Source organism: Guillardia theta (assembly GCF_000315625.1).
Source record: "Guillardia theta CCMP2712 unplaced genomic scaffold GUITHscaffold_30, whole genome shotgun sequence".
NCBI lineage: Eukaryota > Cryptophyceae > Pyrenomonadales > Geminigeraceae > Guillardia > Guillardia theta.
The window spans coordinates 690,084-700,902 of record NW_005434644.1 but is presented as its reverse complement, the minus strand read 5'-3'; the positions used below and the strand labels follow the sequence as shown (position 1 = coordinate 700,902).

General features: G+C 57.2%; 6 protein-coding genes across 6 annotated transcripts in view; 3 read left to right on the top strand and 3 right to left on the bottom strand.

The window, feature by feature from the left end:
• Positions 1 to 98, bottom strand: part of GUITHDRAFT_107783 (hypothetical protein) — a gene marked incomplete at both ends in the record, with an annotated part of 1,800 nt that extends 1,702 nt beyond the window's left edge. The window contains one exon of the mRNA XM_005833501.1: positions 31 to 98. Within this exon, the coding sequence (XP_005833558.1) occupies positions 31 to 98 (68 nt within the window). The remainder of the gene's footprint in view (positions 1 to 30) is intronic.
• A 644-nt stretch (positions 99 to 742) lies between these two features.
• GUITHDRAFT_107782 (hypothetical protein) lies at positions 743 to 2,776 on the top strand (the record flags this gene model as incomplete). Its single annotated transcript, XM_005833500.1, has 5 exons — positions 743 to 1,388; positions 1,441 to 1,608; positions 1,669 to 2,258; positions 2,511 to 2,581; positions 2,632 to 2,776. 5 exons carry the CDS (start codon positions 743 to 745, stop codon positions 2,774 to 2,776), a joined length of 1,620 nt encoding a protein of 539 aa, XP_005833557.1.
• A 177-nt stretch (positions 2,777 to 2,953) lies between these two features.
• Positions 2,954 to 3,754, bottom strand: GUITHDRAFT_162994 (hypothetical protein). Its single transcript, XM_005833499.1, has 2 exons — positions 3,140 to 3,754; positions 2,954 to 3,081 (listed from the first exon to the last, which is right to left on the bottom strand). The coding sequence occupies exons 1-2, from the start codon at positions 3,746 to 3,748 to the stop codon at positions 3,016 to 3,018; spliced, it is 675 nt and encodes a 224-aa protein (XP_005833556.1). The 5' UTR covers positions 3,749 to 3,754; the 3' UTR covers positions 2,954 to 3,015.
• A 519-nt stretch (positions 3,755 to 4,273) lies between these two features.
• GUITHDRAFT_162993 (hypothetical protein) lies at positions 4,274 to 6,723 on the top strand (the record flags this gene model as incomplete). The annotated part of the gene is made up of 12 exons (XM_005833498.1): positions 4,274 to 4,280; positions 4,593 to 4,636; positions 4,868 to 4,947; positions 5,068 to 5,336; positions 5,386 to 5,459; positions 5,509 to 5,558; positions 5,605 to 5,695; positions 5,746 to 5,874; positions 5,907 to 5,990; positions 6,177 to 6,287; positions 6,335 to 6,423; positions 6,583 to 6,723. 12 exons carry the CDS (start codon positions 4,274 to 4,276, stop codon positions 6,695 to 6,697), a joined length of 1,143 nt encoding a protein of 380 aa, XP_005833555.1. The 3' UTR covers positions 6,698 to 6,723.
• A 143-nt stretch (positions 6,724 to 6,866) lies between these two features.
• On the bottom strand, positions 6,867 to 8,440 carry GUITHDRAFT_107779 (hypothetical protein; the record flags this gene model as incomplete). Its single annotated transcript, XM_005833497.1, has 12 exons — positions 6,867 to 6,917; positions 6,974 to 7,042; positions 7,089 to 7,221; positions 7,275 to 7,355; positions 7,411 to 7,469; positions 7,526 to 7,589; positions 7,751 to 7,782; positions 7,829 to 7,924; positions 7,975 to 8,103; positions 8,168 to 8,197; positions 8,253 to 8,322; positions 8,373 to 8,440. 12 exons carry the CDS (start codon positions 8,438 to 8,440, stop codon positions 6,867 to 6,869), a joined length of 882 nt encoding a protein of 293 aa, XP_005833554.1.
• Positions 8,441 to 10,144: 1,704 nt separating this feature from the next.
• Positions 10,145 to 10,819, top strand: part of NUP153 (Nup153, nuclear pore complex component) — a gene marked incomplete at both ends in the record, with an annotated part of 3,294 nt that continues 2,619 nt past the window's right edge. The window contains one exon of the mRNA XM_005833496.1: positions 10,145 to 10,720. Within this exon, the coding sequence (XP_005833553.1) occupies positions 10,145 to 10,720 (576 nt within the window). The remainder of the gene's footprint in view (positions 10,721 to 10,819) is intronic.

The following is a 10,819-nucleotide window of genomic DNA, read 5'->3' as shown; positions in this document are numbered from 1 at the left end:
GAGGGAAGAGCGCATGGTTTTCTTCTTCACCTCGTTGCAAGCCTCTGTGCTGCTTTCAGTGCGCTCGAGGGCGAATTTTCCGACATGGAGCCTTGCATGGAGGAGGTGAAGGGTAGGTAGGTTGATCGATGACCGGGCAATGGAACTGATACGAGGCAACGATCATTTCACTCTCCACCCTCACTCCAGGTCTCTTCCCTCCTGCTACATCTTCTATCTTCCATCCTTCTCCTTCCATCCAGATTCCCTTGACTTCCCCTGCTGCCGTTCTTGCTGTATTTCTTCGTTCTTCGAACCCGCACATTGGTCTTCCTCCTATCATGCACCTATCATGCATCCCCTTGTCTTCAATTCCTCCTCTTCCATCTTCTACTCCTCTCCTCTCCTCTCCTCTCTCCTCTCCTCTCCTCCCCTCTGCTCTCCTCTCCTCTCCTCTCCTCTCCTGCCCTCCCTTCCCCTCCCCTCTCCTCTCCTGCCCTCTCCTCTCCTCTCCTCTCCTCTCTCCTCTCCTCTCCTCTCCTCTCCTCCTCGCGTCTCCTCTGTCTGCTTGAGATCCTCTTCCTCCCATTGCTCACTTTTCAAACCCAGAACAAAAACGTCAAAACCTTTTTCAACCGCCATGTTGTCTGGGGGAGGGCGAAACGGGGGAAAGGGTGGGCGGGTGGCAGGATGGAGGGCAAAGGAGGAGGAGGAGGAGGAGGAGGAGGAGGAGGAGGAGGAGGAGGATGGAGGGTTCCTGGACATGCAGAGGCTGCAGGGCATCCATGAGAAGTTCCTCCTCCGCAGCCCTCGCGTCACCACGAAGAGAACAAGCCTCAAGGTTGCGGTCACTCCCCAGGACATGAAGAAAGCGTGTCTGCTCCCAGCCAAGATGACGCATCTCGACATCAACCTGCACATTGCTGGGCCTGTGAAACAAGCAACCTTGGAGGACATGATAGAGCGGGTCTCGCACAAGAACGCCCACCGGAAGTTCCCTGGCGCTCTAGCGTTCTTCGCTTCCATCGGCTCAGACGTGCCGAATCTGAATGGCAGCCTGACGGTCGCTGGCAACTCTATGCAAGAGAAGTTGAGCGCAGAGGTGCAGCCTTGCTCGGCATCGCAGGCTGGCGCCATGCAGGTCCATCAGACCGCCGACCATGTCGCGGATCGAACCCTAGCCAACAAGGCTCCACGCCCTCAGTCGGCATCCGCTGAGGGCAAGAAGGAAAACAGGGGGAGGGAGGGATGCAGCATCATGACGATAGGGAGGGCTCTTCCCCGGCATACGATGAGCTCCAAGAGGTTGGTGAACGAGAGCTCGAGACGGCATCGCAGCGCCTCTAGGGCGAGCGGGAGAAGCAGTGAGAGTCCAGAGGGAGCTGGAGACGACAGTCCTGGCACGTTAGGTTGCGCGCTCACCTGCTCTTGGAGACTTTTCCACACCTGATGCCTTGATAGGTCAGAGCATCCACCGGTCGACCACCATAGGGCAAGGGAGCAGCTCAAAGCGAGTTGCGTCAGCCGCCGAGCCAGTCCCTCGACCCAAGTCGGAGATGTCGTACTTCCGCAGGGACCCCGAGGAGTCCAAGATGACGAGGAGGTGGCTCGAACTACTTCATGCAGACTGTGACTGACAGACTGACGGCCTCGTGAGCAGTCTCCACCACTCACTCTCGTCTTCGGCAGATTCCTTCCATCACCCCAACCGCCCGAATGACGGCATTAGGAGAAGGGAGCTCAAGTACTCCGTGTTCAACTTCTCCGACAAGTCGATCGCTACGCCCGAGCTCGAGAAGTCAGACTCGTTCAAGAACTTACTCATCAATACCCTCGATGTCAACGATTCCTCTTCATCGACGAACACTGCCGCAGCGACGGAAATCAATGCCTTGCTACACCCGCCTTCCCCACTGTTCCCTTCATCGTCAAAGGGTAAGATCCCAGTCTTCGGATCGGAACAACAAGGGAAAGACCAAGACGCTCTCAGCCCGATGGCAGCCAGGCACGAAGAGGGTGAAGGTTTGGTTTCAGATCACACCTTCCGCGAGAAGAAAGAGGTACTCGTCAAGACAGCCAAACAAACGCGAGCAGACGGCAGGCTAGCGATGAAGAAGCAGATCTTACTTTCATCCCCCACCTCTTCCTTCGATCCCGTCATCAACCTGCACGACATCCCGCCACATGCGCAGGATTCCAACATGCGATGGGATGACCCCAGCCATGTGTTGCTCTTCAACACAGGAATATCCGTGAACGTCAAGATGAGCGACAAGCAGGTTTCTTATTGCAGTGCTACATGGACAACTAGCATAATACATGCGGTCAGATATCCTCCAGCAGCTTCAGCCCGGGGCCGGCTTCACCATCCAACGAGTCAACCAGGAGCAGGACTTCAGGTCACTCAGCCCTCGACTCGTGGGGTCGCTGAAATGCTTCATCCTTCACAGCACGACAACTCTCTCCCGCTAGTCTCAAGGTATGCGGGGGATCGACCCTACAAATCTCTCATGACCTCGTCGCTGTGACAGGTGATCCAACCCGAGCTCGGCAAGGTAGGCAAGCTCAATCGCCGCGAGACGAAGCTCATGGCAACGAGGAGGTATCTATCATCACGAGCATCGGCTTGCGTGAGGTGAGCTGATGCTGCAGGAACGCGGAAGAGAGGATGGCGTCAAATACCTCCCTCCCTCCCAAGCTTCGGCCGCTGCTGCTGCTCTCAACCGCAGACGACTACTTCAGGTCCTCTACACCCAACAGCCGGACGTACATAGCTCGACACCCCATGTCCCCTTGAATGCCGTCTAGACTGCAGCTCTCTCACTCTCTGTCTCTCTCTTCGTTAACATGCAGCGTGCAAGCGCTAGCATATTTTGTACAAATCGCAAAGTTCCCATCAAGGTATGTCAGTGTTAGTAGGTGTTTCGAACGCGACCCCGCAATAAAATCCTGAAAATGCAAACACCCGAGCATTAGAAAATCTGAAGTTTTGTTTTAAGTACATCAAGACGACCAGAACCCCTACACCAAAAACATCTACTTTCCCTGCTTCTTCTTCTTCTTCGCCGCCTCCATTTTCTTCTTCAATTCCAACAAATCCTCCTGCGAGACGAGCCATGGTCAGTGTAACATGCCGGCCAACAAGGCAGGCATCACTCACATCGTCTTCCTCTGGCGCGGCCTTGGCTACTTCTGTCTTCACCTCAGGCTCTTTCTGCACAGCCTCTGCCTTGGGCATTGGGGTGTCTGGCAGGTCGGAGATGGGAGTGAAGGGAGACGACCTAAGATCGATCAGACCTTCCTTAGCTGCTTCCTGCAACAACTCTTCCCCAGACTTCTGCTCGAAGTTCCTCTTCAAACCCTCCTGGATGTTCCTCAACATGTTCGCGAACGGGAAGAAGTCGTCCATCCAGTATCCCTTCCCGTTGTTCCTCGTTCTCATCAGCTCCTTGTAGTACTCCATCGCTCTCTGCACTTCTTCTTCCGTAGCGCCATCATCTCTGGTGCTCTTCTGCCTGAGGCATACAGCCTTCCTCTGAACAGCACCATGCAGGCCACTGGAGAGGGCCGGAGCGGTGAACGCGCAGTTCAGGCCCTTGAGGGAAGCAGAGTCGCTGGAGATCACGAGCGCCGAGGTTCTGGCAGTGAGGGCAAGGAGAGTCGCTGCCACCATTGCTGCCTTCATGGCTGATCCTGTCGCTCTGCATCCTCTGGCCTCTTCGCCTTCGCCCACCGCTCCCCTCCTCCTTTCCTGAGCCATGGAGGCCATCCTCGTCACAAGCAACCACCCCCCACCCACCTCCAGTTACTCACCTGTACACCCACCCGTGGTCGTCCGAGAGGTACCCTCCATAGAGTACCCCTAGTGGAACAGACGAGTCATTTTTTCTGATGACCCTCTTGTATTCACAGGACCCCTCCCTATCTAGACCCCTGTACTACGACACAACTACACACTAGATCACTACCCCTACCTTCCAATTTCATACCCCACCGTACTGTCCAGGACCACCCACCGACCATCCCCAGGTCGACACCTCATCCCCTCACACCCACGGGTAGTCGGGCGCTGAAAATTCTGGTCACGATACCCATCACGGTACCCGCAAAGAGAATGGAAAGTGACGGTAGGGTGCATACAGATTTTTTTGGAAGAAGGTAGGGTCCATGTAGTACCGGTGTTTATAGTCTTCAGTGAATGATAAACGGGTGGGTGTTCATTTGATGGGTGTGCTGTGACTTACGGTGGGGTAGAATATAAACACTATGGGGTGGGGTGGGGGTCATAAGGACCATGGCAGGTGAGCGAAGAGCGGGAAAATGAGAGGGGCAGTTGAGGAGGAGAAGGCGAAAGGAAGGCAACGAGTGATGATTTGAGGAAATGTAAGACATCATGACATTTCCAAGGATGATGATGAGCAGAAAGCGAGAGAGTGCAGGTGATAGGAGCGACATACAAGCGGGTAGCTTAATGCTCAGTGTGTGGATCTGGTGGGATCCAGGGGAAACAACGCAAGGAGCCAGTAGATCACCAGCAAGGAGAACGTCTACCGCCATGTTGTCATGTGTTGGCCGATATGCGGCTGACAACTGTTCTAATACATTTCTTGAAGGCGGTAAGGAAGTCTTCGTAGTCGTCGTGCTCTGCCAGCTGCTGGTAAGAGCGGTCATTTCGCAACGAGCGGCCCGAATGATGACGGTCTCGTCCCAGGAGGCTGCTGATGCATTTGGTCTCCGCCCTCCTTCGCTCCTGCCAACCTCAATCCGTGCCTCTCGTACCTGCGACCGACACCGTGCGAGATTTGTTCCGAGGGCATGCGAGGCTACCAGCGCCCCTTGGCGGTCTATCTCCTCCTGCAAGGGGCTCGTGCTGGGCCCGGGCCGGCAGGATCGTTTCGATTCCCCCCGATTCGCAAACCCAGTCGTGCAGAGGTACAAGGACGAAGACGGCGAGAACTGGAGGATGTGGTGAGTAACGGCGATGGCCTGGAATCAGAATCTTGGCAGGAGGAACCGTTATGAGACTGTTGGGGGAGGGGGAGGGGGGGGGGAGGGGGGGGACTGTAGATGATTGTGAAGTTGCTGCAGGTACCATGGACGAGACCTGAACTTTGGGAACGATGTCTTCAGCCAGCCGACGGGCCGGATCGGCCTGGCTGAGTCGCCCGACGGCGTGCACTGGGAGCGAGTGGACGGGGACGAGGATCTCGGAGCGGTCCTGACGCCGAACAAGGAGGAGTGGTGGGGGTTCGACACCTCGCACGTGGGGGTAGGGGATGTGCAGGGCATCAAGACAGACAAGATCCGAGGGTCGGGAGATCGGCAGGGGACCGTTCAGTTCATGTATTTCTTTGGAGGTAGACTGGGAGATCTCGGTGCCGTGGGGTGACAGGGGTCGGTGGGCAGGTGACCAGGAGGAGGTGGACGTTGGTGGTATCGAGATGGGAGGGCAGAAGATCCCAGAGGGTGTGGCCGTCAAGGTGGGCCGATAGCCTCTGCTGGCTGGGAGGCAAGTCACGCTTGTCCCAGGGTCTTCGCATGAGGATCGGGCTGTGCCTGAGCTTCGACGGCGTCCACTGGTGAGCGGGAGGGAGGAGGAGGCCGCCAGGGTGTGATCTTTGACAGGACGAGGCTGGAAGGAGATCATCACAGCGGAGCCGTGTTCGACGTCGGGCAGAAGGGGGAGTGGGACCACCTTTTCAATGCATGGCCGACGGTGAGCAGCCGAGCACTAGCTGGGCACCTGCTGATTGGGCTGGTGGTCAGGTGGTGCAGCACTCCGACAACGACTTCCGCATGTACTACAGCTCCTTCGACCCCCAGACCTCTAAGTACTCCATCGGGCTCGCCCGCTCGACGGACGGGATCAAGTGGAAGAAGGCGAGAGGAGCCGCGGTCCCAGGCCTGACCCTGACGGAGGATGGCAGGAGGGGATGGTGATCAACGGAGGTGGAGGAGATGCCTTTGATGCCCGCGGCTGCGGCAGGAGGCATGTGGTGGAGGATCCGGAGGTGAAGCATCGCCCCTGCTCTTGCTCCCGTTCTTGTTCCTGCTCCTGCTCCTGCTGCCGTTTTTGTTCCTGCTCCTGCTCCTGCTCCTGCTCCTGAACCTGCTCCTGCTCCTGCTCCCGTTCTTGCTCCTGCTCCTGCTCCTGCTCCTGCTCGCTTTATAGTGCAGCGATGACGGGAGATGAGCAGACGGCTGGGTATCTCATGTTTGTCGAGGGTGTGGATATGGATGGAAGGCATAGCATCGGCCTCTACAAGTCCTCGGATGGACTCAAATGGGAGCGATCCTCCGACAAGCCGGTCCCTTGCTCCTGCCCGTGTGCAGAGTAGCGAGTGAATCTTTGCAGGTGTTACAAGGATCGCAGGAGGAAGGTGCGTGGGATGCTGAGAACGTCGGCTGCCCTTGGGTCGTCCCGATGGAGGATGGATCCTGCAGGTGTGCCCTGCTCCTGCTCCTGCCCCTGCCCCTGCTCCCGCTCCTCGTGCCCTCATGCTCCTCGTCCCTTTGTTCTTCTCCTCACCGTTATCGTCGCTTTTGCACTCCTCCTATCAGATGCCTTCGACCCTCATGTGATCGCCGTTTTGGTTGTCTCAGGCTGTACTACTCCTCCTCTTCCAGGGAGTCCGGCAGTCACGGGATTGGCATGGCCCTCAGCGATGGGAAGGACTGGACTCGCTTCACGCGATTCGATCCGATAGCAAGTGCATAAGCTTTACCATGAAACAAGGAGAAAGGGAGAAAGAAGAAGTAGAAAGGATGAAGATGAGAAGTGAAGTGAGTGAACAGGAGGGGATAGAAAGTAAGAGGAGGAGGTTGTTTTTTTTCAACCGTATTCTTTGTGAAATGTGAAGATGATTTGTGAGAACCACGCAGTGCCTTCACTTGTTGCCGCAATGTTCACTTACCAGCGTGCGGAGGAGCTGAGAGAGCTGAGCAGGTCGAGGTCAGGGATCCCTTAAACCCTCCTTCCGGCCCCCATGCCCACCTTCTCCTTCCCTGCCGAGAGGCAATCTTCCTCCAGCTTGAGGCACTCCTGCGGCGTCAGGCGCTTGACCTGATCTTGTCAGCACGTGGAGGTCTGTCAGAGAATCGACCTTGACCGGGTTGCCGTCCATCGTCATGCCGAACCTGGGAAGCTGGGGTGAGGAAGGCTTCGCAATGCCGATGAGCGAGAGAGAGCAGAGGTACATGTATGCAAGATGGGCATTGTCCTTGAGGGAGGACACCTGGTACCTTCCGAGCACCAGCGCTAGTCAGAGGAGCCAAGCCCCAATCTCACATCTTACGACTCCAACAGCTCCGAACCAGCTGGGATCGCCCTGGTGGACTCCAGCAGGAAGACTTGCGACCTGGAGTCGTACCTCCACCTGCCACGAGGCGTCACCAGGGACCAGCTGCAGTTCTCTCGCCCCCTCCTCTCACCTCGTGTTGACGTCACCTTGCAGCGCCGTGTTGCCCATGTCCGCCAACGGTACAGACACCTGCACGACAGGGCACAAAGTTCACCGACGGCCAACTCCGTCCCTCGATGACTCACGGGCTGCCACTTCATCCCTCCCCGCCTCGACCGCAGCACGACCCCGTACGACCGCGATATGTACCTGCAAGGGCGCGAGAGCCGTCAGGCCCTCCAAGGGATCGCCTATCTCCCCCACGTGACGTAGCTGTGCCAAAATTCCTTCCAAGGGATGGTCCGGTGAATGTTGGCCTCCCTGTAACTGCCAACAGGGTCGATGCCGGACTCAGACTCATCCAGCGTTACGTTTTCTCTACGCGCCGCTTCGCCCTCCTGACCTGACGGGGCCTCGTGAACAGTCTGCGACCCAGCGACCTCCCTCACCTTGTGCATCGTCGGCAGCACCGAGCATGCTTGCAGCACGACATCGTCGGCGTACATGGGGTGGAAGCGAGAGAGCTCCATGGCACTAGGAAGGACCTGAGGGTTCCAGGACCTCAGCGGACCCTCGGAGCGCGTTCAGCCTGTACCTTCAGGTAGGGGAACCACTGGGACCTTCTCCCGCGCGTGAACTCCTGCCAGAACTTGACGGCCAGCAGCACATCGGAGGACTCCTGCAGCTCGAGGACTGGAAACGAGAGATCTCTGGGGTCAATGTCCTGGAAGGGGCTCAGCAGACGGCATGCGATCGTCGCCTCCTATCCACATCGTCTCCTCACGTACCTCTCCTGAGATGAACAACGCGCGCGGGACCTGACGAGCATCGTCGGCGTCAGCACGTCGAGGGTGACTGTCCGAGGTGTCCGACCTCTATCAGCGTAAAATTGGCTGGAATATCCGCCACTGCCTTGAGCCCGCGAATCTTGCTGCCCCCGTGTCTGCAAGCCACTCACTCCTTGCTGCACACCCTCTGCTGAAGATGACGCACGTGAAGTTGGCGATGGCGATCTTGTTCGCGTGTCCCCCCGAGAAGAGCAGCCATTGCAACAGATCCATCCCCGAGACCTGCTGACCAGCCTGTGAGGAGGGGAGGGGAGGGGAGGAGAAAAGAAGAGATAGGGGAGAGGGGAGGGAAGGAGAAGGGTGAAGGGAGAGGGGAGGGGAGGGGGTTAAGGTGTGCGATTATCACTTGAGCATCGTGGGACCCTGAAGGCAAGCCCGGACCCCCCGCCCTGCTCACGACAGCTCGAACGCACCAGAACACCGGCAAGGGGAGGAGAAGGGCCATCACTGCAAGGAGGTGCATCCTTCGAGGTCTTCTCGCCTTCTCCCACTTTGGCATATTGCCAACTTGCTGGTCAAGAGGCCTCGATGATCCGCATGAGATGAACACAGGAGGCGGAGACTGCAGCAGCAGAGCGGATGAGCTTCGCTATCCTCGTGCAGTCTCAAAAAGTTGATGATTGCATCCTCTCGCTCCCTATCCTCACACCTCCGCAGCAACATTCTATCCTCACATCTCGAAACTTTTCCTCCGCACACTATTCGTCCCTCTAACCCGAACTCGTTCACCTCTGCTCCCCCCCATCCCCCTCCTTTCCCGACTCTCCAGTCTCCTTTGGTCCTATCTTCTACTTCATCATTCGAGTAGTTGACCATCCCTCTTGCTACCTCCTCCTCCTCCTCCTCCTCCTCCTCCTCCTCCTCCTCCTCCTCCTCCTCCTCCTCCTCCTCCTGATCTTTCTTTCTACCCTCCGACAGCCCTCCGACTGCAGTTTTTGTTTTACACATTCTTTTTAATTCTTTTTTATTCTTTTTTGGGTGTTCAGATATCCCGAAGAACTTGGCTCGCGTCTCAAGAGAAAACCCCCCCCCCCCCCCCCCCCCCCCCCCCATGATAGTACCCCACGTATATTATGACTAAATCACCGGTACTCTGAAAGGGAGTGGGGTGGACATTTTGTGGGGTGGTGCAGTTTGAGTTTGGCGGGCAAATGGCGCACGCACGAGCAGGATTGGATGAGGGAAGATGGCGGGAGAATATGATGGTGAGATGAACAATCAACTTGTTTCATCTTCTCTTCCCATCATGTACAGATGTCACGTGTAGATGAATTCCTGTTTGCCATGTTTGCTGTTGATGTGAGATGTTGTTTGAGTTCCATCGAAAGTTGCCATCTATGCTGCAGATGTCCGTTCGCTCAGCAGAACAATGGAAACTTCCTTCTCTCTCTATGAATTATGATGATCATCAAACGTTTTGTAAATCCCAACATGATGTTCTTAAACTTTGAATTGTGCAGGTTGAGACTGACGAAGGGTACCTGGGCATGATCTTGCGAATCGACGGCGATGTTGCAGAGGTCAAGATACCAGGGATCCAATCGTGCATGCCAGTCAAAATATCACATTTGTCCGAACCAACTCCTTTGAGAGATCTCGAAGACAAAATCAAACACAAACTTGCAGCAAAAGAAAAGAAATCCAATGCCTCCCACGACGTTGAACCATCAAAGGATCAACCAACCAACAATAAGCAAGGAATTAAACCATTGCAAGCGTTAAATACAAGCGAGAAACCAACCATCGGAGAAAACAGACAATCTGAGTCCGACTCAACGGACTCAAGCCTAAACATCGGGGTCGTCAGAGGACGAGGCGGCGCCAGAAGCGGAGGCACCAGCCGCGGACGCGGGGGTGTCGCTTGCAGAGAAGTTCAAGGTCAAGCCAGGGCAGTGGCGGTGCGCGACGTGCAAGGTGATGAACGAGAAGGACATAGAGAAGTGCATCTGCTGCGAGACGCCCAACCCGCAGGCAGCGCCGGCGGTGAGCGGGGCCGGAAGCTCAGGGGCCGGGGGAGGAGGGTTCGGGGGAGGGGGAGGGGGGATCCAGTTCGGGTTCGGGGGAGGCGGGGGAGGCTTCACCTTCGGGACGGGAGGGACGGCCGGGGGAGGCGGGGGAGGAGCGTTCACCTTCGGGACGGGAGGGGCGAGCATCGGGGCCGGGCTGGGAGCAGCGGAGGCACCTAAGCCAGCCGGGGCAGAGGCCAGCAAGGACGCCGGGAAGCAGGAGAGACAGGAGGAGGAGCAAGCGACGAAAGAGGAGGAGGAGGAGGAGGAGGAGGAGTCAAGCGGGTCAGACCTGGACATCGGGTCGTCAGAGGACGAGGCGGCGCCAGAAGCGGAGGCACCAGCCGTGGACGCGGGGGTGTCGCTTGCAGAGAAGTTCAAGGTCAAGCCAGGGCAGTGGCGGTGCGCGACGTGCAAGGTGATGAACGAGAAGGACATAGAGAAGTGCATCTGCTGCGAGACGCCCAACCCGCAGGCAGCGCCGGCGGTGAGCGGGGCCGGAAGCTCAGGGGCCGGGGGAGGAGGGGGAGGGGGAGGGGGAGGGGGGATCCAGTTCGGGTTCGGGGGAGGCGGGGGAGGCTTCACC

What these genes read in the sequence shown, in the direction of transcription:
- GUITHDRAFT_162994 (XM_005833499.1), bottom strand. Translation starts at nt 3,748, where the DNA reads ATGGCCTCCATGGCTCAGGAAAGGAGGAGGGGAGCGGTGGGCGAAGGC. An exon ending in CCGCGCCAGAGGAAGACGAT is followed by an intron (nt 3,082 to 3,139) that starts GTGAGTGATGCC and finishes CTCGTCTCGCAG; the next exon opens with GAGGATTTGTTGGAATTGAA.